Source organism: Aulostomus chinensis, chromosome 8 (assembly GCF_037954235.1).
Source record: "Aulostomus chinensis isolate RoL2024-O1b breed Wild chromosome 8, RoL_Achi_v1.0, whole genome shotgun sequence".
Taxonomy (NCBI): Eukaryota; Metazoa; Chordata; class Actinopteri; order Syngnathiformes; family Aulostomidae; genus Aulostomus; species Aulostomus chinensis.
Window position 1 is genome coordinate 18,904,713 of NC_141327.1, and position 26,431 is coordinate 18,931,143.

A 26,431-nucleotide genomic window follows, 5' to 3' on the forward strand; every position below is an offset into this window, starting at 1 on the left:
GATGGCACATTAGCAGATAATCCAAGAGATGTCAGCAAAATATAAATGAATGTCCACTTTGAGCCACGAGATGTGGACACGAACTCATGAGTAACTGTGCTGTTTACTCAAGTTTTGATCGAGCAGCGCCCACCACCCGCACGTCTCACTGCGACCAGCTCAGGTAGGAGCCTCAGTAACCAAGTGTTCCTGCCCTGGATCCGTCACTTGTGTTTTGGGGAACAACACTCGAGCCTGTACTTATGTAATCATCTTAAATCTTCTTATGCCTCACAGACATGTTGTTCCACACACTTATACTGCTGGTGACTTTGCTACCTGTGGAAGTATCATCATTGCCAGCAGGTAAAATACACCGAGCAAAGACATTCACTGTGCTTTGCGACTGCATTATCTAACTTTATTTTCAGAAACTGAGGAGCTGGTGTCAGCCAAAGTCCAGGCGGAGAAAAGCTATGAGCGTTTGGTTGAACTGAGAGGCAGATCCAGATGTGCTGCAAGGAGCTGCAAAGAGATAAAGGAGCGATTTAGTGCTGTTGCTACCGAAGGTAAGGAGGCACAAATGTTTCTCTGGGCAATACTTTCAAGTTAAATCCTCTTATTTTGAAATACAATTTCATATTTTCTAATTCGGGCTGCACGGTGGTGCAGTGGTCAGCACTGTGGCCTCACAGCAAGAAGGTTTTGGGCTTCGAGTCCCGGCTCGGGCGTGGGATCTTTCTGTGTGAGTCTCCATGTTCTCCCTGTTCCTGTGTGGGTTCTCTCTGGTACTCCAGCTTCCTCCCACAGTCCAAAGACATGCAATTTGGGGACGAGGCTGATTGATACTCTAAATTGACCGTAGGTATGAATGTGAGTGTGGATGGTTGTTCGTCTCTGTATGTTGGCCCTGCGATGGACTGGCGACCTGTCCAGGGTGAACCCCGCCTCTCGCCCGTAGATGCTGCGATAGGCTCCACCCCCCCCCCGTGACCCTTACTAGTAGGAATAAGCGGAAGATGATGATGGATGGATGGATTTTCTAATTCACCTCAATGTTTTCAGATGGGTTGTACTATCTCACCACCTCTAACGGGATGGTCTATCAGACCTTCTGTGACATGACCACGGCGGGAGGCGGCTGGACGCTGGTGGCGAGCGTCCATGAAAACAGCATCTATGGACGGTGCACGCTGGGCGACCGGTGGTCCAGCCAGCAGGGCAATGATGCAAACCTGCCAGAGGGAGATGGAAACTGGTCCAACAGGAACACCTTTGGAACAGCAGAGGGCGCCACCTCTGATGATTTTAAGGTGCCAGACATGCTGCATTATACAACATTACTGTGGGACGTTGTCAGATAAATGTGCAAATACATGAAGACCAAACGAACCAAGTGAATCTGAATCTTTTAAACTCCTCGAGTGAGAGCCCAGGCACTCAGATCCTGACTGTTGTCTTAACACAGACTTTAAAATATTTCAAAAGCCAGAAACACAGCGTTGATGCTTGACAGTGCTGCATTCTGGGAATTTGGGGGAGAGGCGACTCAGCATGATCGGATACTAAATATCAAAATGGTTTTGAAATACAAAAGTTTTGTCTTGAATGTTTGTTTGTTTGAATTCAGAGATGTCATTCAATCTCGTAACACCACTGAACATTCGGCTGTTGTTTTGTTTAACCGTAGAAACCTGGATAATACATTCAAACACCAAAATGCTATTCTCAATCAGTCTGAACGCTGAGATTCTTTTCTATGATCATCTGCATTATTTTCTCTTGATAAAAAATATTCACATTCCTCTGAGAGCTACATTTCTTAGTTTCTTGCTGTGGACAAGAGAAGCATCCCACCAGAATACAGGTACAGCAACCAGCTGAAGTTATTTTGACTGTTACTCTCCAGAATCCAGGTTACTATGACATCGAGGCAGAAGATTTGTCCGTGTGGCACGTTCCCAACAACTTCCCTCTGGAGAACTGGAACCTGGGGGCCATCCTCCGCTACCACACCGACAACCACTTCCTGCATCTGTACGGGGGGAACCTCTTCCAGCTCTTCAAGGTAACTTGAGGGACTATAAAAATGAGGTCACATTCGACTACAGGAATTTTTTTGGCTCTTTTATGCGCTTTACCCCCCCAGGAATATCCGGTCAGATACAATTTTGGCTCATGCAGCGACCGAGGGCCCATTACTCCCATTGTGTACGATCACGGAAACAATGAGAGCACCAGAAACCTCTATGGAACCAAGTCAAGAGGTAGGAACCACAGCTAAGAGCTTTTCGTGTACATCAGTGTTATTATGAAAGACGGCATCTTTTCAAATACAAGAGTCTCTGTGGCAGGAACGGATGGTTTTATATAGCAGCAGAATATCAGACATCATTTGGAGGCCTGTTTTCACCAGGTGACAAGAAAAAAAAACAACCTTCCATTTAAAAAAAAAAAAGATTTTTTTAAACATCTTTTTTCCACTTGATGGAAACAAACGTCCACGTACTATAGACAGAAATTCTGTTGTCACGCACAAAAATGAAAAAAAAAAACCAAAACACTAAGAAAAAAATGATTAAAATACCATTTTTAGTACTTTGGAAGAATTTTGTTACATTTAATATTGCAGTGCCTCATTGTCCTTATGTTCACTGAAAGGCACTATATAAATATGATGTATTATTGTTATCGATGATAATAATCATAAAAACGTGATAACTATATTAACAATAATAATACAAATAAAAGGAATGGTTCGTCCATTTGGTGAACATTGTTTCTTGCAGAGACTGAGACGGAAAATACACAAATAATTCTGAATTATAAAAATGTCACAGGAATCCAAGTTCTACATTCAGTTTTTCATGTTTATTTCTCTCTCTCTCTCTCTCTCTCTCTCTCTCTCTGTTCTGAATGAAAGGGGAGTTTGAGCCAGGGTTCATCACATTCAGAGCCATAAACCAAGAGCGTGCAGCCATGGCGCTCTGCTCTGGGGTCAAGACCACAGGATGTAACACTGAACATGTGAGTGTGATTCCAGCACCACACTTCTGCTGTCAGTGGCACAACAGGAGCATGATGTTTGTGGGTGTTTTTTTTTTTTAGTACTGTGTAGGAGGAGGCGGATATTTTCACCCTGACCAGTGTGGGGATTTCCCGTCCTTTGACTGGGACAGACTGGGACGGGAACAAGGGTGGAGTGCTACCAAAGAGATGACGGAGGCTGCTGTTTTACTCTTCTACCGCTGATGACCCAACATGGATGAATGATCAATGATCAAATAGAATTTCAAACATTGCTTGTTGTAAGATTTTGCACCGTGGCACTGTTAGCATAAATCTAGGTCCTACAAATGTAACAGTACAGCTGTTTAAGGTTTATTTAATGGAGACAGCTCAATAAATATGGCTGTGTATGTACCACAGGCACTCAAGAAGTACATCAAGAGAGCAGAGAAGAAATAAAAGTCATTTTTAAACATGTGGAACAATCATAAAAAATAAACTTCTGCAGAGTTGCAGTGCTTCCTTACACTTGTCATCGGCAGATTATTTCACTTATTATGAGCAGACATGTTTTTCTTAACAGGGCATTTGGTGATCGTTGGTTAATCGCTTAAATTTGTTGTTCAAAACAACAGAATCTTTTCACGATGTGATTCCTCTGTATAAATGTCTGCGATTCGGTGGTGACTTGGTCTAATACTTGGTCTTGCGGTCTGACAAAATGTGCTGCTAAGGTTGGTTTGGGTTTGGTTACGTTTGAAAAAAAAAAACAGACAGTTTTGACTGTTGGTAAGAAATGGGAAAGAAGATCTACCATGTTAAAAACTCGTCATCCACCCAGCCGATTGTTGCCTCGCAGCAAGACGGTCCCAGATTCAAGTCCCGGCCATACCCAGGTCCTGTCTGTCTGACTCCTACCCGTTTCTGTGGCCTTCCTCTGGAAGCTCCGGTTTCTTGGCACTGGCAGAAAGATGTGGAGTTGTTGAGGGAGGATTAGAAACAGAAGAGACATTCATTGTATCTCTGTACAACAACAAAGACTACAGCTGCTACAGGGCTTTATAATGTTATAATATCATGTTTGGCTGAGGGGACTTCTGCTGTCTTGACCAGGATGTATCAATATCCACAACTGAATGGATAGCTAGTCTTTCGATTGATTTGGTTGACAATAAAAAAAAACAAACAACTGAAAATAATTTTATAGATGGAGGAGAACTGGAGAAAGTGGAATTAAACTTATGAAAGCACTCCAGTTAGACAAGGAAGCGGAGGAGGGAGGTAAAGAGGGAGACTGAAGACAAAGGTAGTCCCCTCTGAGTTCTTCAAACTCTTGCATGTATCATTGTCTTCTGCTATGGCCAACATTTTTAGAATTGGACTTCTTTATGTGACAAATAAAGGCAAAGGTTGAAGGAGTGTGAGGTAAATATTGTGTTTAATTAACAAACATCAGTCAGGGAACTGACATTAGTCTGGGGATGGAGAAGAGGGGACTATAAATCACAATGCACATGTGTAAAGGTTGGTGGGTAGGTTGGTGGGTGGGGGGTTGGGGGACATATTTATCTGTTACACAAGGTGCCCCTGTACATTTGGAGCAGGAAGTTCTATATAACATACAGATCAGGATCCAAGTCTACGGTACAAAAACTTAGCAGCAACATGTTAACATCGGAGACCAAGGGGCTAACAAAGTAGTTTTGTTTAGAAAAAGTCACAGTATTTCTTTAAGCATAAATTTGTTAAAAAGGTAAAAACAGTTCTAAGCATCCTCTAGGGTCAATGCTACTCACAAGATCTGTGTGTTTTATACTCTAATATAAAGACCTTCTGGTAATGGCACAGTACAAACTTTCAGGAAACGCGACAAAAATATACACTGTCTTCACGTCACATTTGCAGATTAAAATGTAACTAAGGTCTCTGGCAAGCACAATAGTTTCAGTGATAAAAAACACAACTTCTCTTCAACCAAAATAAAGGACACCATTTTGTTAGTTCAACTATCTTGACAGATTATGTCTTTTTTAATACAAAAATAAGGACAAATATAAATTAATATATATTAAAAGAATCAGATTGATACATGGGGGATCTACTGAATAAGTACAGGTATTTATGATACAATAAATACTTGTCATTCATGACGGGGGGGGGGGGTGGATAAACAGAGAGAAGTGTATTTAACCCGGCAAGTAACATATAACTCTTCTACAGGTGAGAGCATTTGTGTGTGTGTGTGTGTGTGTGTGTTGTTCAGTAGCTGTATAAAATAACACAAGTTTGATCACAGCTGTGAGAAGAATCGTGTGCACAGTCTCGAAGGGTTCAGGAGGTCTGTTGGGGGGAGGGTCTGCAGACTACAGTGGTGGTGGTGGTGGTGGTGGTGGGGGGGGGGGGGGGTGAGTGTGGGGGTGGTCATCACTGCTTGTCCTAGCCCGTGTCAAAATACAGCTCCTCTCAGTGGTGAGTCTGTGGTACTACCAGTTATGGTTACTCCTAAAACAAACACACACACACAGCTCAACAGACAGGAAGCAGAAAGTCTACAGGAAGCGGTCAGCCATCACTGACCGGTCAGTCCTCCGGGGGTGGGGGGGGGGGGGGGGGGACGAGACAGTGGCACACCGTTGGAGTCATCATGAGCAACAAAAAGACGTAGATGCAAGGAAAAAGTCAACTCGTGTGTGTTTTTTTGTCTTTTTCTCCACTTCATAATAAAAAATAAGTCTGTTTTTGTACTTTACAATACAATTCAACATCCCCACCGAGGAAGCATCAATCATCAGTCCAGCACTGACAAGGAAAGGAACTCTTTTTACCCTTTTTTTCTCTTTTTTTGGGACTTTTTCTGGGTTTAAAAAAATAGGGCTAGAGGGAGAGAGGACTGTGGACAGTGGAAGGGTTTTTTTTAGGACATGGAGGTGGGGCGAAGGGAGGGGGGGTCAAGTAAGGCGGACGGGTACACAAAACATAGCCAGGAGAAAATCTGTCGAGGGTGCTGTCTCTTTTCTTAAATTTTTTTTTATGAGGAACACTGTGTACAGCCACACTTGACAACTTTCTCCACTTCCTGGACAAAGGAGGAGCCATCAGTGCACTGGAAGGTGTATTTCCTGCGTTTGCTGCGGAGGGGAGTGCAGCAGGTCCCTTGTCCTTCTGCTCCCCCCGGGCAGCTGCCCCGACACTCTAGACGGGAGACCTTCTCCTGGGTTTGGCACGCCGCGTAGCCTTGCTGTCTCTGGTAGACATCTCGGACCCGTTCCCCTCGGCAGGCCACCTCTGCAGGGGTGTCGAGGAGTTAAAGGGTTACAAGTTATTAGTAATCGCATTTTTGTCGGGGGCGACGTCGAAAGTGGTAATAACTGAGACACGACAACAACAGAGCAACTCAACGGTACATGGTAGAGAGATGAGGACACAAATACACACCATGAGAGACAAAACAGTAGGAACACAACCTCAAACTAAACATTTCTGACTGTTAATGAATCTCAGCGTAAGCTGAGATGTTTGATGATTCAAAACAAAATCTGACTTAAACCTACAAAACATAATCAATTTCATATCACATTAGAATATAGCCCTTAAAACTTTCAAAATAAAGTTCTCAAAACAATATTTTATTCCACCTTAAAATATAATGTAATAAATCCGGTTCCTCTGCTACTTTGCCCTGTTTTATACGATGAGATAAAGGCAACACCAAAGCAGTTCAACCTCCTGTCTCTTCAGCTGGAATTGCAAATTGCATTCGAAACGTTCTTTCCAGGGAAAAGTCCATCACATAAATAGACTTAAATTATATATTATAAATGCCATTTATGATGAAGAAAAGAAAGACGCAAGCTAATTTAGTTCCATCACATATGCATTTAAATGAAGTTGCTGGAGGAATTAGAGAGAGACCAAGAATAGAGAAAGGCAAACCGGAGCAGCGGTCTCACCTGGGTAACCCCCCGTGTGGGATTAATCGGAAGCTCGGAAGAAGCTGGGTTGGAAAAGCAACGGGTTAGAAGGGTTAATGCAGAAACATTAAACTGTTAGTTGTATACACACACACACACACACACACACACACACACACACACACACACACACACACACACACACACAGCCAAACGCTTTGGATGAGTATTTACAAGAATCAGGTAGCAAAGCAGATGTTAAGGAGCGGTTCAAAAGCTTGAAAAGTGTTTAGAGATTATTTCAGAAACATTATGAAAAGCTTTTTTATTTTCTTTTTTTAACTCCATTGGTCTTTAACTGCCCATGTGCCTGCTCACCTCTGTCACAAGCGTCTCCTGTATATCCACTGTTACACTCGCAGTATGCTTTGCCCAGGCCTGACACTCTACATTTGCCATGTTTGCAGTGAGACAGACTACAGGGGTTTGCTGCGTCCTGGTCCTGCTCGTCACAGAGAACGCCGGCGAACCCGGGCTGGCAGCGACAGGAGTAGGAGTAGGAGTTGATTGCTAGGCAGGTACCATGAACACACCTGAGGATGGAGAGACAGGAGGGATCAAGATAACGTCGCTGACATCATCCCAACACCGTCTCCTCATAGTAGCACACACACTCACTTGTTGCCATCACAAGGGTTGTTGACCTGTTGGTCACACAGGGTTCCTGTCCAGCCCGGGTGGCAGGTGCAGGTGAAGCCACGGTGTCCTGTTGGGTGGCAGTCGCCCTGGACGCAGGCACCTCTCTGACAGGGCTGGCAGCCTGGCTCCACCCCGTTACCCAGCCACTGTCTGGTGGTACTCTGTGCAGTCCCAGAGCCTGAAGCCCCAGGCCCCGGTCCGGCCCCCAAATCCTGGAGCTTCCCATTGATATAAAGGTTACGGACACACCCGTGGAAACTTGTGCCGTTGCGTCCGCCTGAACTGTGCTGCAGAGCTGACAGACCCCCTGAGGCCGAGGCACGCTCTGGCATGCCTGGAAGACATCAGAGAAGTATTAATATACAAGTATCAGAAAATACCTCAAGTGTGTTTCACACAGAAATGATAAAAGGTCACAGAGTCCCCCCCAAAAAGTAAAACTGCTCTACTGAACATGCCTTGGGAATAGTCTGTAAATGTGACGCCCCTGTCCTCTGGCAGACCACTGTTAGGTCTTAGTCTGTTCCAGGGAAGATAATAACTTAGTTTCAAGCCAACCAGAGACAAAATGATGTTTAACTTTCCAGAGAAATGTATTCTTTACTTTTATTCTCTCAGGATTCTTCCATCGGTATGTCTTACAGACATTTAATTGCAAATGAGTTAGTCAGTCTGGGCCTTTGCTCCAACAGCAGGAACATCTGAGATGATAATTGCATGATAATTGATAAGTCACGACCTTAAAGATGATAAACAGATGGAGCAGAAGATACATGACTTTGACCTGCTCTGGAACACTGGCTTATTTGTCATGTTTTAGTCTCTCTCTCACACACACACACACACACACACACACACACACACACACACACACACACACACACACACACACACACACACACACGCGCGCGCGCGCGCGCACGCACATACACAGACACACAAACACACACACGTCTTACCTCCCAGATACAGCGGGGAGTCAATGCTGAGTGTGGATTGTTTGTTGATGGAGTTGATGGATTTGGGCGTCCCTCCATCGATAGACAGAGACAAAGACTGGTCTGATGCTACCAGCTCCACCGCATGGAAACTGCCATCATTCACTGTCTCCACGCTGACAGACAGAGGGGAGAGACGTTTTGTCGAAGCATTTGTATCATCCATCATGTGAGTGTGGCGTCAGCAAGTGAGGACATTTCTGCTGCATGTGCACGTACCTGTATATAGCTGATGGAGGGTAGGACCCGGTGTCATAGCTGACCCGAAGGCGTCCCCTGTAAAGCTCCATGGCAATGTGATCATTATCCCCTTTATATAACAACACGCCACTGTCCTCATCTGTGGCAATCTGAAAACACAGCCAGACGTCCACAAAAATGCAACATAAGAGTTCATGTGAAAATACAAGACAAGACAAAATCATGCACTCTAATTGCTTTTTAAACATGCAAAGCTCTTTTGGCCACTTGGGGGCAGCAGAAACAGGTTGTAAGTTACTGAACAATAATTAGCATAATTGATCATTATGTTGATTTACATGCAAGGTCATTTTTTCAGCAAAAACTAATCATACTTTTGTTCTTTCTTTGTTTTGGGATGATCTAATGAAATTGATGACTTGTTGTGTTAAAACCTGCTGTAAAATGTAAAAAAAAAATGTAGGGAGGTGCAAAGTCAAGACAGGACCCTGTCCTGGTTTAAATGAGTTAATTTCACACTCACGGATGCCTGAAATTTGAGCTGTTTTTAAAAAGTATGCCGTCACAACAAATAAAGTTGTGAACAACTATTTTATGATAAAAATGTCAACAAAATAAACCTTGCAAAATGAAAAGTAAAAGTACAATTGTGATCTCAGTATCTGACTGAGCGTTTGTGCTCACCTGCAGGCTGATGTTGGTCTGTGGTGAGATCAGATTAGAGGGAAGTTGCAGGTAAGACTCGCGGTTGACAAAGTTAACACTGACTAGCGTCTCGCAGCGCTCCCCCTTGTAGCCTTGGAGACACTGGCAGCGGGGGTCTGTTCCCATGATGACACACTGTGCCCCATTAAGGCAGTCATGGTTGTCACAGGGGCTGGTACGAGGAAGGACCATGGGAGGGGAGAACTCGCAGAATAACCCACTAAAAGGTAAAACACACACACACACACACACACACACACACACACACACACACACACATTAAGTTTTCCACAGTGTTAATAATGCTCTCTACAACCTGAAAGGAGCCCTCAAATAAAGTATTTCTAGAATTAAATTCGTACGTCACACCTGTCTTTTTTTACTGGTGTATGGAAATGGAAATATATATGCAGTGTCGCTAATAGTGAGAAGTACTTTATTCATAGGCTTGTCTCTATTAGTCGTGATACGACTGAAAAGTCAGTCAGAAGTGATGTTAAAATGCACCTGCATGCACCAATTTAAGAAATATTTAAAAGCAGAAAGTCAGCAATGCAACAAAAATGATATGCAAAAAATTAGTGATGTACGTTACAGTTGGTAAACTGTATGAGGGAGCAGTCAGCCTGAGATCCTGCTGAGGTCCTCACCTGTATCCCTCTGGACAGACGCAGGTGTATCCGTTGACGGCGTCAATGCACTGACCTCCATTTTGACACTTGTTTTCTTCACAGTCGTCATAGTCCAGTTCACAGTGCTCACCCACGTAACCTGGAGTGCACTCACACCTACAAAGCACAACACACACACACACACGCACGCGCGCACGCACGCGCACGCACGCACGCACACACACACACACACACACACACACACACACACAGAAGCTTGTTAATACTGAACTTCAAACTATAGTCTGTTTAGCCCGTGATGGCACAGCGACACTTTGGTTAAACAACAAAAGGGATACGTCTGCATGTGAGTTTGTTAAACACCCCCCCTCACCCCCCCCCCCCCCCGACCACCATTGCATTCATTGCAAGGGAGGACATTTAAACAGCTTACAGATAAAATCTGGGCAGAAAACCTTCTGACTGAGTCAAACATCACATTTTCAAAGACTCCACACACACACACACACACACACACACACACACACACACACACACACACACACACACACACAAACACAAACACAAACACACAATTAGCAGGGCAGTCCTGTTTCTTTCTCATTTTTCTCCAACTGGATATGAGCCCTTTTTCCTTCTTGTAGAGATCAGCTCCGTGTGTGTGTGTGTGTGAGAGAGAGAGAGATTGTAATTGTGTGTGTCTAGTCCACTCACTTGTATCCCTGAGGGGTCAGTATGCACTTGGAGTCGTGCTGACATGGGTTCAGCTCTGGAGCGCAGAAATCCAGTTTCTCTTCACATAGCTCACCTAGAATCATGAATGCACACACGCAAAAACACACACACACACACACACGCACACACACACACACACACACACACACAAACACACACATGCACTTATTATGACTGAGCCTCTATACTGTATTCAGAAGTGTGTGTGCGTATGTGTGTGTGTGTGTGTGTGTGTGTGTGCGTGTGTCTGTATACGTGGATGATGGATGACTCTCTTGTGGCCAGGACTAACACAGTGGTCTGATAAATGATCTCATCTCTGGGAATGTCATCGTCCTGATGATATTCCCAGGCGCATCCTGATGTTCCTGAAACTCAGAACTCTAAATTGATTACGAATGAGTCACCGGAGTACAAACCAAAACTCCCGATAGCTCCATTCTGTACACTGTGGGATAATTATACGCTCACGTGGGGATAAATGTGTGTGAAACCATGTGTGATGTGCTCTGCGTTAGAGTCATTAGGACATGACAGCGGTGACCTGCAGCTGGCGACTCAGATCAGTGAAAGATTCTTCAACATCAAGATTTGTGGATAAAAGCAACAGAAAGAATAACACAAATTTAGTGACTTTCCACAGAATTAGCTTCACTTTTTTTTTAATAAAACCTCAATGAGACAACTCTGTCCCCAGTCGTAACTGCTAACTGTACCACTTATTTGTAAGAAGTCATACTGCATTAGCTCAATGAATCCATCTGTGGCGTTCGTTTATAGCACATCGTTAGCTTTGAAGCTCCAAAGATTGCATTTATACTTGAAAAATCATAAAAGTGGTGTTCATTTGTGAAGATTATCATGACTGACAAAATGTGGAAGTCTCTTAAACTTTTGTTTGCCACAGAGCTGATTTTCTACAATCACTGAAAATTCAATGTAAAAATCCTGTTAGCTTTTGATTGAGAGGATCAGCGGTGATGCTCACTAAATACTAATTGAGTAAAAAGATGCCACCAGCCATGTGTGAGTAATGAGACACGTTAACAAAAAGTCAGTGTCTGAATGAAATTAGAATTTCATAATTATACAACAGGGATCATGAACACGTCTTCTTAACTTTCCTCTATCTATCTATCTATCTATCTATCAACTTACCAATGATCCATAAACCTTACTTCACTCAGCATACACCCCTCTGCTACTTTACATCTCTATTAGTATGCACTATTTGAGGAATATTTAAAGCCCAGCAGTTTTAATAAATCATGTTACCCTTTTCAAAAATTAAATCTTACATACATGACCTGTTTTAAAAAGAAATGCTCATTTTCTTTAGAAACCAATGGCTCGGGGCTGACTGCAGTCTTTAGGATGGTAATAACATCTACGCATAAAGCAGCAGGCAGAGGAACCACAGATATCTGAGAGGACCAATTACAAACGCAGCGGTCTGTTTGAACATCAAGGACATGCACTGCTAACAGGGAGCATGAGCATACAGTAAGTGGTAATGAAAATCAAATCTCTAGTTAGCATGGACAAACCACAGGAAATGAGGAGAGGAAGAAAAAGATGGAAGAAAAAGGGAGAGAAGAACAGAGAGAGAGAGAGAGAGAGAAGAAGAGACTAACCTCTCTCCACCTCATTGGTAGCAGCTGCAACCACAGAAGAAGACGACAGATGATAGAAAGCAGAGCGAGACAGCGACACAAAGAAAGACAGAGAGAGAACACGGCCGCAAAGGTTAGCAGTCAGATATGGTTAGCAAAGTGCAAAAGCAGACAAACAAGTAGCAGCAGACTAGTGTTAGTTACCATGGTCACAACACTAGATGTGTGTTACCTGTGTATTCTGGAGAGCACATGCACGTGTAGTTGTTGATTCCGTCCACGCAGGTGGAGTTGTTCTCACAGTCGTTATCCTCACAGTCATCGATGTTGATCTCACATGCGTCACCCTCAAAGCCCTCTGGACACACACACCTAAGAAATGTGAGAGATCACACGCATGCGCGCGCACGCACGCACGCGCACACACACACACACACACACACACACACACACACACACACACACACAAATATAAGCAGGTTATAAAAGGATTTGTGTTGTTCTTGAATAATGTTCAAAACTGAACCGATACCAGTATTGGAATCCTGAATTTTATCCTTGTACCTAACACTGTTTTCTATGTACTGCTTTTTTGTGATACCTGACTTTCTCTATGACAACAAAAATGACATTTCATTTGAAAAAAAAAATCCAAACTCTTCAATTTACAGCTGTGCTGCTCGTGTTGGCTGCAGCAGCTGCCAGGGGCTTAGCTTTTGGGCCATCAAATACAATTCACTCCTCAGTGTTAGGATAAAGGTGGTGCTGTGTCAAGTTTTGAAAAAGATAACCACACTTGAGACAACTGCTGGTTTGCCATTAGCCTCATGGAGTGCTGGGCATGAGCATGTTGTAGGGGGACTTCAAATGGTCTATCTTTTCATGTAAAATGAAAACTTTACTCTCCCACCAGGATGCCCTCTCAGGTATCACAAGTGACTGGTACTCAGGAGTACTGATGTAATCTGGTTGGTTCCATTAAAAGCCGACCCTACATACCTGAGCGCTAATATACACTCAAAAACTGAATGTTGCCGTCACGGGGACTTGTTTTCAGGTCCCTACAATGCGACACATTTATGTCTCTACAACATGATGAATACCCGGTATTCCAAGCACACATGCACGCAGCTCATAACAGCAGTGTCAGCTCCATCTACATATCCCCGGTAGAGAGTCATTACTCTGTTAACGTGAGCGTGCCTCAACTCTGTAAGCACTACTCACACATACACCGCACGCCGAGTGGTATATTACGGGTATAATAAAGAGCTCTTATGCGGCACGGCTGGATTAATATCTCATTATATAGTCAACGACAGCTCTTCACTATGAATATTCCAAACCCTTCGCTGGAGAAGGAAAAGACCCCATAAAATGAGGAAAATACAGAGATAAAGAGAAAGAGATTGAAGTGAGATAGTAACTGAGGAGAAGGACAGGGACGCGGGGAGATGAAGAGGAGGAGCTGTGATCTTGGGTCGGTCTAATTGTCTGTGTGGGTGGCTCAAATCAGCTCGGAGCATGCAGACAGCCATTAGCTCCCCTCCTGTTAATGCTTAACGGCCTAATGAAGAGAAGATGGCTCTCACAGCAGGGCTGTCCAGCTCTGAGACAGACTGAGGACAGAACCGCTCTCCTGAGTCATTTACCTCCTATAAACTCCCATTAAGGCTGCAGGATCATTGATGAAATTATTAATCTAATTTATTTATTTAAGTCTGTTAGGTTCTCAATAATCCCTGGTTCACTGGTTTATTGATTCCTGATGTTTTGTTTAACCCGTATTTCTGTATTTTCTTGCAGCTGTGTACGTTCATGTGTGAGTATGCTGCAGTTTTAATAACACCAGGTCAAATTCATGCCTACTATACACTTATTATGAAAAATATTGTTATACGCGAGAGTTATTCTTCCCCTACAGTAGAGATGTGCGCACGCATGCACACAAAGACACACAGAAAAGCATGCACAGAAATACACACACTCGCAGTATTGCAATCTAACAGACAAAACGTTTTCACACTTTTACTTTTAACATTTCACTCAGCCTCCATAGTGGCTTTACCTTCAAAGCAATTAAGCAACAATGTGTTGGACTTAAAAAAATTCAAACTTCAGAACCATCTACAGGTAGAAAAAAAACAAAAAAACAAGAACAACAACAGCCCGGTGGCAATCAACTTCCTTTTGTTAAAAACTATTGGGGCATCACTGCTCCATCAAATTTCAGCACGTCACAACATGTAACCATGTAAAAAAACAGAAGAACTTCGCAATTGTTGTTTGAACGAACCATTCTACTACCCATACGGCTACTGAGGCTAAGCACTGTCACCTGCGGTCCAAACAATCCCTCAATGTATAGATTAGCGCAGTGCCTATCATGACTGGAGGCTCCATCAATATAGAAAAATCTTATGATCTAAGTTGGTAACTCCAGGAATATTGAAGTCTCACTGTTTCCTAACATTAAAATGCAGAAATGTTACATATTCCAATTGAAACACATTAATAAGCATCAACAATCCAGGCTTCAGAAAAGTCTCTCACCAGAAGTTACTCCCCTCTCCTTCTTTGAGATGGCATGTTCCTCCATTCTGGCAGGGATTACTGATACAGGCATGGATGGGCTCCTCACAGTTTTGGCCCTAGACACACACACACACACACACAAACAGCGTGTTTTTTAAAAACAGCTTTTCATCGATCGCATTTCATATTTGCATGCATTAATTTGATATAAGTATCCGAGGAGCCTCAATGTCATTTAAAACCCTGCAAACATGCATCTGTTGGTTTATTGGTTTATATAATCATCTTTGTGTGTGTGTGTGTGTGTGTGTGTGTGTGTGTGTACATACCTTAAATCCATAGGGGCAGGTGCAGCGGTAGTAGTGCACAGGGTCATTGGAGCATGTGCCGTCATTCTTGCAGGGGTTGGACAGGCACGGCTCACATTTAGCTTGGATACTTATATCCACTGGGCCTTTGTGATGCAAACACAACAACCACCACACAGACACACAAACACACACATACAGATGAAACATACACACCACAGAGATGATCAGCTTCATAGCTCTGAGAGTTCTGAGTTACGACAAGTACATTGTTTTTCATGGACGTACAGCTGTACATGGTTAGGGACTTGTGTCTGGAGGTCAATGGTGGTTTGTATCAGTGATATGTATTTGCAAAACATTTCACTTTGAGTTTAAAATTGGGGGTATTTTACATGCACAAATATGAATCTTGTTTGAGTTGAAAAAATTATGAAGATTGATGATTTGCTTTGCAAGACCATGACATGTTAGACATACAGACATACAAATCCCCAACTTTTCATCAGTCAGGATGAGCGATGCCGGTCAAAACATGAGGGCTGACAGGGAAAAAGATGTCCAGTCCAGGTTTAAAGGGCAAGGAAAACTGGGCTGGGATTGTCTTGAGGAACTGGGGAAAGGTGAGACTGAGGAGGGAGTACTGACATGTGATTGGCTACTTTACCTGGCACCAGAAAACCACAAGGCCCCGGGACTTCTACAGTGCGTCAGTTAGATTAGGTTAAAAATAGGTTTCAGTCATGTGTTCAAAATTCATGTGAGTCAGTAGGGTTAACAGTCATTGAGCAACACGAGTTAAAGCCAGAATCACGCTCACAAGCAAACTTGTGCATTTTCGAGTTAGAAAGCAAAACTTGAGCTGGCCAGAGAAAAATCATGTATCTCCACAATTCATCATCTTTGGGTTGAATGCTGTTTTGTTGAGAAATTATCCCTTTTTGGGGGCTAAAAATTCCAAAAGACTAATCTAAAAAAAACAACTCTCTCGAATGTTAGAACTGAAGTGTTTCTCATGAAAATTTTGCATTTTGGAGATTCATGTTTTGAATTGGACAGCATGATTTTTAATTGGCAACTTGTGGTCTCCTCTCGGAGTCCTCATTGGTACAATAGTTACTATCTGCTTGTTGGCTAAGTATATATGTGTCACTAATAATGTGAATATGTACATTAAGTGTGTATCCACTGTGCCGTATCACTTCAATATGGGAATAGCAAAGTGTGTGTGTATGTGTACCTGTGCAGGTGAATTTCTTGGAAGGCGTGGTGAGCAGCAGTTTGTCAGTCATATCACCCGGCCCGGCGCAGCGGGCGATGCCCGGCTCCTTGTAGCCACTCTTCACCCAGTCTGACAGCCACTGCATGTGACAGTCACAGTAGAGAGGGTTGGCGCCCAGAGCTCTGCCAGCCAGCCGGAGAGAAAAGAGCAAAGTCTCAGAAGACACAGAGAAGTTGTTTCATTTCAGAGTAATCAGTCTTTCTAACCTATGAACCCAGTAGTTTCAGGGTAATTGCACTACCTTAAATTTAAAGCTCTCATCTTGGACATTTTAAGAAATTGTTTTGTTCCAGAAAAGTGTAATCCATCCAGGTGTTCTATCACTTGACGTGATTATACTTTCAATCAAGGAAAAACAAGATTCTGTCTCATTAAATTTTCTATATATTACATGCATCCCAGCAAAAATGCAGGTATTAAAAAAATGTCTTCATAAATCATTAGGGTAGATGAAATGCAGAAGGTGGTAATATCAGAACCATGAAGGTGGGATACGATGACTTCAGTATTTTTAAAAAATGCATGTAAATAGATCATATGGTACGACCATCATATGATATGTTTATGTACGAGCACTTCAGCCAAGAGCAGAAGTGAATTTGGAAGCATGAAGTTCTAAGGGTCATACAATGTAACTTAAAGTAACTACAGTATAAAATGTGTTGTTTGCTATTATTTTGAATTCAAGTCACAGAGAAAAATATTGCTGAAATGAAGAACTGACTATTAATACCACTGACATATATCAACTATATTTGGAAAACAGGTGTTAACCCTGATCGGCATTAAATCAAATTTTGAGGGAGAGCAGGAGACAGAAAGTGGCAGCAGAAACGGTTGCTGAGGTACTTTTGGTAACTGATAGCAGCCAATTTTCCCTTCCTCACTCTATGACAAATGACTATTTTGCCATGGGAAGGTATTATTGTAATGCTATTTTGGAATTAGGTGAAACGATAGATCACAGTGAAAAAAACATGATTTGTATGGGAGAGTGTGCACGTTGCTCACAGGTGGGAGAGTGAGGACAGGTCTTTGAAGGCTCCTTCTGGGATCAGCGATATGTCGTTACCATGGAGAGATCTAAGAAAAAGCCAGAGATTAAAGTGGAAAAAGCGCAACACAAACATGACAAAGTCTGGATTTATACTTCAGCATCAGTCTGACTCAGCTTTGCCTAAAGATACTCACAGCAAACGGAGAGACTTCAGTCCATCGAAGGCCCTCACTGGTATGCACCGCAGGCGGTTGTAGCTCAGGATTCTTAATACACGAAATCAACAAGGAGGCAAATGAGATTTTTGTTTTTTTTCAAGATCTCTTTAAGAGCTGCAAAGAGCACAGTCCTGTCTGTGACTCCAAAACAATGAGCAAAGCAGTTGGGCAAACACACACGCAATTTAACACGCTTGTCAGTTTAGTTGGAGAACACACACGTGTAAATATAGGCAGTACATGTTTTGGAAGCACAAACACACGCAAGCATTTCTTTGCCCTGATGATCATATTTGCCTGAAATGTTTTGCAATTCACAAGATGCAGCAAAGAGGAACTTTTTATTGGCGCAGAACTGGATCTCGTTAATGAAATGTTCTCAAGGACAATTATAGTTTTTTGACCCTAAATTTTGTCTTACAGAGAGGAAGCACAGCCTGATGGATATGTGACTCCTTCTTCCTGACATCAAGTGTGAACTTCTTGTAAAATTAAAGCTTGAAATACAAAATAAATGTCAGGGGCAAGGAGTTAGAAAGTCTCATCAGGATTTGCCTCTCGTCTGTAACACTAAAATGAGGGTTAAAAGATCCCAGTGTATGCAAACAAATTTGTGAAGAGGAACCTTAAATGTTTTTTTAAATCAGAAACTGACCTGCACACACACACACGCACGCACACGCACACGCACACGCACACACACACACACGCTTTTACACAAAGCGAAGGGACTTGTAAAGCCAGACTCACAGGGTAAGCAGTTCGGACATGTTACTGAGGCTGTGGTTGGACAACGTGCTGATCTGGTTGTTACTCAAATCACTGAAAAGGAAACAACAAAAGGTACATAAAACACACACACAGGCAGCACTATCAACACACAAGCTAATACACACACACAAACACACACAAGACATATGCTCTTCTTTACTACAGTATGTTTGAACACCCTTGTTGAACAGCACATTCAGAGTGATGTAAGACTGTTATTTAGTGTTTAAAAGCAGAGGGCAGGGAACACAAGCCAAGTCATGATCTTGATTATAATTTTCCATCGTATCCTGATCAGGCTACAGTGTGTGTGTGTGTGTGTGTGTGTGTGTGTGGTGTCTGATTAGGTCATGTAGACAACACTTACATGAGTGTCAAGTGCTTATAATTGGAAAGCTCCACGGGGACTTGCGTGAAGTGGTTACCATCCAGATACCTGAAGAGGGTGTGAGGAAAAAAAAACAGTTAAGAGAAAAAAAAAGACAAACGTGGAAGGGAGTTTGGGAAATAAAGAGAGCAAGAAAATGAGAAGGGAGAAAATGAAGTTCTTACGCCATGTGGGAAATTCCTCATCTCCAGCAGTGTGAGCAGTCATTACTGCGTGAGCCATAATAAACACTGGAGTTTAATATTCCCACAGGCATCCTAATAAAGTGTTGTTCTCTCTCTTACACGCACACGAACACACACATACACCCGGATGAAATCCTATCCCCGTCGCGATGTGACAATGTGCTATTAATTCAGTATATTAATTAAGTCTCTGTTAATATTGGAAAAGGAATGTTCCCCACAGGAGAAACAATGAAACGGTGAAAAATACCATCAGACCTGCTGCCTGTTGTTTAATTCAGGGCTATAATTTTCAGATCATCAGCGATTTTGTGTGTGTGTGTGTGTGTTTCCTGTAGCACAAATGAGCCAATGTGCTGATGTGTGTCTTTTCCACATGAACACTAAAAAAGTACACACTCAGAAATGGAGGTATGAGACAAGTTGTTTACTTACACTTCTTCAAAACATTCCCTCCAAGGTACATTGTCTCAAAAGAACAATATACTATAAGTGTTCCAATGGACAGAAGTATAACATTTGACTAACAAGAATTTTTTAAAGATATAAATTGATTTAAGTGTCTGAAGCTGTCTAGAAAAACACATCTGATGCAACATTGGCAGCTAATCAGTGTAAGGTGAGGTGTTCCCTCTAAATCACACCAAGGTCAGAGCTGCATAAGCGCCGCCGCAGCACTTGCAGTTTCAGTTCGTACCAGTCCTCATAATAACTCTGAACCAGGTGTCCTGTCAAGCTCATGAGGTGCTGGCAGGACAGCAGCGGGCCTCCTCATGTCAGAATTGGATGGACAAAAACAGTCTTTGCATACTGTAGCGCCTCATGCTAAAAGTGAAACAGGACACGTCCCCGAAAAAAAAAAGCAGCGGATTAGCTTTAGCAACCATGTCAGTCTTATGTCAAGAGTATTGATAGAATATGGGTTGCTCACATGATGGCAGTATTTATTAAAGGAGGAACCTGAATTAGCTTTGCTCACTGTTATGCGTCGTCGTACCGTCACGCGTTCCGTGTAGTCTGCTGTCTTGATTAAAACAGAGGTGAATCTTTTATGCCGATGTGATATAAAGCACTCAATGAGTGCAAGGGGAATGATACCTGGCTCTTAGTCAATGTGGACAGTTACATTTATGGATGCAATCTGTTTCATAAGATGGGCGAGTGATGATAGCTGGCATGGACTGTCCTTTAGTCTCTGTGGTGCTGCATTGTCTACATTAACCCTAAATGTCTCAACTGGGTACAGTAAAGCAGTCAGACTTTATAAAAAGGAATCCATTGCAGTGGAGAAAGATGTTCCACTTAAGGAGACTTAACTCACAGTTCAGTGGTCTCTTTTGGGAGACCTTTAGGCAGTGTGGTGAGACCCTTGTTGCTGCAGCGCACCACCGTGTCCAGGCAGGAACACTCTGCAGGACACCTCAGCACTGGAGAGCAGCTGTTCTCATCATTACCTGGATGAGGGATGATAGGAAAGAAGTTATGAAGGGGAATATGTTGTTACAACACATCACATGTTATTATTTGATCCATTTTACCATCTTCACAGGCAAAATCTTGGACAGCTACATCCTGGATGGGGATCTCTTTCAGGAAGTAGGGGCTCTGGCAGCGAGGGTTACCCGTGACGATGCGTTTCCTTCTCAGCCAATCGCCCAGCCAAGCCAGATGACAGTTACAGTTGAAGGGATTAGCCAGGAGGTTGCTGGAGGCGAGAGTGGATTTAGAAGAGTTTGGTGACATGGTGTAAACTTTGTCTATTTGTTTGTGTTCTCTCAAATGTACTCACAGCGTGGAGAGGGAGTGCAGTGTGTCGAAGGCTCCGGGGTTCATGGAGGTGATCTGGTTGTCGTAGAGTGACAGGAGACGAACAGAGCTCAACCCAACAAAGCTGCTGTTACTCACACAGCTGATGCGGTTACTCCTCAGCATACTACGCACACGCGCACACACACACACACACACACACACACACACGAAAAGTAAATTACTGTGTCGGTCCCAGAATCTTCTCCAGTTAAATGAAAACAAGTCAGAAGTAATTCTCTTTGGTCCACTTTACAGAAACATCTTGGAGCCCTCAAACCTGCAGCCAGAGATCTGGGTGTGATGTTTCATTTGAATGACAAACACTGTTCACTTCTGTTTTTATCACTTAAGGAGTATAACAAAGGTCAGTCCTTTTTCTCTGCTGGAGTGTGAGAAAGTCATCTTTGCCTTTATTTGATATCGCTTGGATTATTTTAACTCCTATTCAGCCAAAAAGCAATCTCAGACATTCAGCTCGTACAAAACGCAGCTGCTCTGCTTTTTCACAATCCCACGACTCCATTTCCAACATCTTTTTACTGGTAATATATCAGCTTTAGAATTGATTTTAAAGTTTTATGATCACTTTTAAAGCTCATAATGGTTCTACTCCCAGTTATATCAACAATATGAAAATAATAATGTTATTTATGTAGTGCTTTTCAAAACAACTGTTAAAAAGTACTTCCCACACACAGATAAATACAAAAGAAAAGCCAACAAAAGCCAATTAAAAACACTATGGCTACAAATAAAAACAGTGAAAATGACAAGGAGGTGCCGTTTGTCTGTCAGAAAGATTATGCAAAAAGCAGGCTAGTTTTCATCAAACTCGGTGGGGTGTGAGGGAAAGTACCCAAGGAAGAAAAAATATTCTCCACTTCATATACAGCGAGTGTGTATGTTCTCTAGCAGCCACACACAGAGCAACACACTCGCACATGTGTTGTGGTGCGAGGGCCCACAAAATTGCTTGTATGACATTGGCTCTGGTGAGTGTGTGTTCTCCTCACTGTGTGCCCTCTAGTTATCATACTGCTTCTTCCCTTTGTTTAAATGTTTTTGTTTACCTTGTCGCAGTATGTAAGAACATATTTAAATATTTCATGCATACTTGTTTGTGTTTTGCATATGCACCCAAGTGTGTGTGTGTGTGTGTGTACCCACAGTGTTCGGAGGCCACTGAGTCCCTTCAGCATGCGATGGTGAATGTTTTCCAGTCTGTTGGAGGTCAGAATCAGCTCATTGACCCCTGAAGCTCCTTCAAAAGTCCCTTCCTCGATGTCAGTGATACGGTTATTACTCAGGTTACTGGGGAAGAAGGAGAGGGAAGAAAAAAAAGTGAGAGAGGGAAAGGATAGAAGAGAGAAAATAAGAGAGAATTAGAGGGTGCAATGAGAGGACAAAGGCGTCAATGGGGAATTCAGTGAACATAAAAGGAAGATAGTCATACAAAGGGAAATACACATGTTTCATTTTAGTCTCTTTCAATGTTCTTGTCTGTTCACATGTCAACAATTACTGTTGCTAATGTGACCCTAGCATGACTTCTTCAGAATCACGTATGTTCCAGTTACGTTTACAACATATCTGACTCACATCTTCCTCAGCTGAGGTAACTTTTTGAAGATCCCTGTCGCCTCCAGCACAGTGAATTCATTGTTGTTCAGACGCCTGAGAACAGAGAAGAGGTGCTCAGAGACAATTGGAGTCAACGCCAGACGAGGAGGAGAAGAGATGGAGGGCGATTCAAGGTTTCCTCTATACCACACACAGACAGTAGGAAGCAAATGCAAAAGAAGACTCACAGTTCAGCTGTGTATTGAGGGATGTGATCTGGTATTTTGGTGAGTTTCTGGTTGGAGCAGTCAACAGTGGTACCCTCACAGCGGCACTTCTCAGGGCAGGCCAAGTCGGCGAAGCAGTCCCCTCCCAGCTTGCTGCGGTAATCTTCCGTACCTGTCCACAATCACAGGCTCAACATCAAACAATAGCCACACCCTATACTGTAATCGAACCCCAGCATTCACTGGTATCACCTCCGATGGACGAAGTAAAGGTCGTAATACAGTTTACAAGAGTTTTGAGAAATTGCAGAGGGGCCGGGTTGCTTTTGTTTTCAGCTGAATTTGTCAAAAATGAATGAATTAAGATCAAACAATTATGCTGATTGTAATCACATGTGACATTCCCCAGTGGACTTTCATCAAAACGCTGCATTTGTATAACGGCCTTGAAGAGCAAAGTTCACCAGACACACACAAACTGTTGAAATCAAGACATGTTTCCAAGCAAGCACGCACACACGCACGCACGCACGCACACACACATACATCATGAGGAAGTTCAGGAGTTTTTCAGTCCTGTCAAACTACGAAGCAACGGTTAGTGTAAAGAAGGCGACACATACAGCATCAAAACTTAGATCATAGCAGAAAAATTCTTACACACCCAGGAAGTCATTTATCATACTGGAAACACACACACACATACACACAGACACACACACACACACATACACATACACATACACACAGGTCTCGCTCAGCGGCAGGAGATTGCTGTCTCTTGCGTCTTGGCCATGCTGTAGGGATTTTGCAGAGCCGTTCCATGGTGCTTGACAGAACCATGTTCCACTTTAGGAACCTGGCAGCCACATGGTTAGATCAAGCACAAAGGAACAACCTGCTGATTGACTGCTCCTCTGCTGGAACACAGGGATGGGGGGGCAGGAGAAGAGTGGAGTAAACGATGGGATAAGGAGGAAGAAACAGAGGAGTCATGGAAGAGGAGAGTGTGAAAGAGAGTGGGAGAGGAGAAAGAGGAGGAGTTGAAGAAAGGATATGAAGATGAAGATGAGGCGTATGAAAGAAAAGAGAGGAGGGGAGAATTCAAATGAAAAGGGGTTAAAAGATGAAAAGCATTAAGAAGGAGAGTAGGAGAAGAGGAGAGAATGTGAAAGTGAAGGACTAAGAAAAGGAGGAGCGGATGAGAGGGAGATAATGACTGAGATTGAGAAGAAAAGGAGACAGCTGAAAAGAGGAGGAGAAAATGAGGAGGTGAGGGGATGATACAGGAGAACGAGAGGAAAACTATTGAAAATGAAGACTCTAGAAAGAAAGCTGGAAGAAGTGGGAAGACAGAGAGCTGCCTTAAGGAAATAGAAGAAAGAGAAAGGATCAAGGAGGGGCAGGAGAAGGAGGAGGAGAAGAGGACTTGATCAGACGGGGTGTGTGGGGGGGGTTGTCAGTCAATAAAAAGCAGGGAGGAGAAAAAACATTTAAAGAAATCTGAATTCACAGACGTAACAAACAACGGCAGGAACAAAGCAGCATTAGAGGAATGGGAGGAGAGTTACAGCAGCATTGAAACCAAGAGAAGCCCTCTCACACACACACAGACACACACAGACACACACACACACACAGACACACACGCACGCACGCTCGCTCGCACGCACGCTCGCTCGCACGCACGCACGCACGCACAAAATCAGATAATACACAAAGCACTGTGATCATAAGTTCAATGTCATCTTGAAAGACAAGAGGAGGCACAGGGGGTCAAAGGTCACCGCGGTAAAGGTCAAAGGCTGGCTCAGGAACGAGAGGTGAGGGGTCGGAGTTGACGCAAGAAATGTGTGTGTTTGTGTGTGTTTGTTTGTGTTACTTACAGCCAGCATGGTGTACTCCTGAGTGTGTGAGAGAGGCAGTAGGAGAAAGAAGAAGGAATTTCACTTGTTTATTTGAGCAGGACGGAGAAGGCTGAAGATCGGAGAAAAATGCTGTTTTTTTTTCTTTTTTTAAATATTTCATTCAAGCAGTGATTCATTTAAAGGGTTAATAACCCTGGTGAGTGAGCATCCTAGTGAGCATCGTGCTGGCATTTGGTGGATGCATTTCAGCCTCATGTGTTTAAAAGCTTTCTGACTCAGAACCTTTTAGTGGGATTTTACCTGGTGAACACTTCCCTGACGAACACAAGAAATGGTTAAAACTGGAATTAAAGTTTCCAGTGTTCAGAGCATCTGTTCAAACATAAATATTTGATAAGATCTGAACTAACAAGGCGACACGATGCAAATTAAACTGGAGGATTTGAAACGTATTTATCTAAGGCGCGATACCAAGGCTGTACCACGGAATAAAACATGTTTATTCAACTTTTAAACTGAAAATCTGAAATTATTCAGCTCTACCCTGTATGTGGTATCTGGGCTTTGAAACCTCTGTCCCCTCGCTGAGCTGTAGAGTTAATGACTGCACTGAGCGCGCGCACACACACACACACACACACGTGCGCGTGCACACACACACACACACACACACTGTGTGCTGTGGTAATGACCGCCCTTAGCCCTGCTACTGATCTCATATGCATGTCAGATTTACATATTTCCCAGCACCCCTCTGAGCATGGTAACTGTGTGACCTTTTGATGTTCTGCAGTGGGCGAAACAGACACAGATGCTCGCGGACACACGCTCATACATTAGCTATCATTAGATGGGCCACGAAACGAAAAGAATCAAATAGAGTGAGCTGTATGAATATACTTTAATTTAACCAGCGTCTTGCATGCAGTGCCCAGCTGACAGTGACCAAAGCTGATAAATAAAATTGTTTATCCCGTCTGTCGTCAAGGTTACCAACCAAGCGCTGGGACCAGAGTGTGATTATCTGGTGCCTGGTTAAACTTGATACATTGTGATGTAATTTAAACCATAACAGGACAACATCCTGGCATTCAAAGGTCCAAGTGCCATGAAGCGTGTTTGAGTGTGCAGCATCTGCAGTGATAGAGCGAACACACACACACACACATGCCTGATGTACAATACCTGGGATGAAATACTGCTCTCTTGCTAATGGAGAGACAGAAACACAGAGAGAAGAAGTAAAAAAACAAAAACAAAAACACAAAAAAATCAAAAAAACACACTAAAGGTTACAAGATCCCTGGCAGTGTGTGTGTGTGTCCAAATGATAGAGAGAGAGCTGCAAATGTAGAACAGGGAATCAACGTGAGTAAAGAGGAAAAATCCCAGCAGGAAGACACAGAATGAGAAGACAGGAGCTTGTCAGAATAATGAGCTCATGTTTATCATGGCAAGCCTGTTGGTACCTGAGCAGCGGAACTTCTTGCTCTTGATTTGTCCGATTCTTTTGTTGGCAAGCCGGCGAGGACTTGTGCAGCGGGCGCCGCTGGTTTCGATGGGATTGTCCTGCAGGTAGTCTGCCAGCCACTTCAGATGGCAGTCACAGATAAACGGGTTCTGGGCTAAGTGACTGATCGACACACACATCGCACACAAACATGGACACGTGGAACATACAAAAGACACGTAAGCTGTCAGAGCAGAGTAAAGTTGTGCACAAGGCCTAAAAATATTACACAATCATACGAGTCTACAGTTTAATCACAGTGAAACGGATTTAGGAATCATCATTTTTCAT

The 26,431-nt window shown here is 43.1% G+C and overlaps 2 protein-coding genes across 12 annotated transcripts in view; one reads left to right on the forward strand and one right to left on the reverse strand.

Moving 5' to 3' along the window:
* LOC147257512 (intelectin-like) lies at positions 1–3,514 on the forward strand. Its single transcript, XM_086211498.1, has 8 exons — positions 1–163; positions 277–345; positions 411–548; positions 1,045–1,292; positions 1,889–2,047; positions 2,129–2,246; positions 2,903–3,006; positions 3,088–3,514. Exons 2-8 carry the CDS (start codon positions 279–281, stop codon positions 3,229–3,231), a joined length of 978 nt encoding a protein of 325 aa, XP_086067624.1. The 5' UTR covers positions 1–163; positions 277–278; the 3' UTR covers positions 3,232–3,514.
* An 874-nt stretch (positions 3,515–4,388) lies between these two features.
* slit2 (slit homolog 2 (Drosophila)) overlaps positions 4,389–26,431 on the reverse strand; it is a 91,392-nt gene continuing 69,349 nt past the window's right edge. For 2 of the 11 annotated variants that reach the window (XM_086211488.1, XM_086211487.1), the window contains 26 exons: positions 26,100–26,263; positions 25,816–25,839; positions 24,649–24,666; positions 22,784–22,934; positions 22,575–22,649; positions 22,143–22,286; positions 20,956–21,099; positions 20,705–20,871; positions 20,488–20,620; positions 18,961–19,029; positions 18,573–18,644; positions 17,799–17,870; positions 17,619–17,690; positions 16,566–16,729; positions 15,347–15,471; positions 15,036–15,133; positions 12,715–12,854; positions 12,504–12,527; positions 10,849–10,942; positions 10,153–10,290; positions 9,482–9,722; positions 8,816–8,946; positions 8,558–8,712; positions 7,578–7,932; positions 7,278–7,492; positions 4,390–6,273 (listed from right to left, as the gene is read on the reverse strand). In XM_086211488.1, coding sequence (XP_086067614.1) covers positions 6,017–6,273; positions 7,278–7,492; positions 7,578–7,932; positions 8,558–8,712; positions 8,816–8,946; positions 9,482–9,722; positions 10,153–10,290; positions 10,849–10,942; positions 12,504–12,527; positions 12,715–12,854; positions 15,036–15,133; positions 15,347–15,471; positions 16,566–16,729; positions 17,619–17,690; positions 17,799–17,870; positions 18,573–18,644; positions 18,961–19,029; positions 20,488–20,620; positions 20,705–20,871; positions 20,956–21,099; positions 22,143–22,286; positions 22,575–22,649; positions 22,784–22,934; positions 24,649–24,666; positions 25,816–25,839; positions 26,100–26,263 — 3,442 coding nt within the window. In that variant the 3' untranslated portion in view covers positions 4,390–6,016. Of the gene's footprint in view, positions 6,274–6,938; positions 6,983–7,277; positions 7,493–7,577; positions 7,933–8,557; positions 8,713–8,815; positions 8,947–9,481; positions 9,723–10,152; positions 10,291–10,848; positions 10,943–12,503; positions 12,528–12,714; positions 12,855–15,035; positions 15,134–15,346; positions 15,472–15,992; positions 16,026–16,565; positions 16,730–17,618; positions 17,691–17,798; positions 17,871–18,572; positions 18,645–18,960; positions 19,030–20,487; positions 20,621–20,704; positions 20,872–20,955; positions 21,100–22,142; positions 22,287–22,574; positions 22,650–22,783; positions 22,935–24,648; positions 24,667–25,815; positions 25,840–26,099; positions 26,264–26,431 lie in introns of all 11 variants that reach the window. The other 9 variants (XM_086211496.1, XM_086211495.1, XM_086211497.1 and 6 more) reach the window with 9 other exon arrangements.

Bases quoted from the DNA above. Each gene is read 5' to 3' on its own strand.
- LOC147257512 (XM_086211498.1), top strand. From the start codon at position 279: ATGTTGTTCCACACACTTATACTGCTGGTGACTTTGCTACCTGTGGAA. The intron at 2,048-2,128 runs GTAACTTGAGGG...TTACCCCCCCAG, and splicing joins ACCTCTTCCAGCTCTTCAAG to GAATATCCGGTCAGATACAA. The intron at 2,247-2,902 runs GTAGGAACCACA...TCTGAATGAAAG, and splicing joins CTATGGAACCAAGTCAAGAG to GGGAGTTTGAGCCAGGGTTC.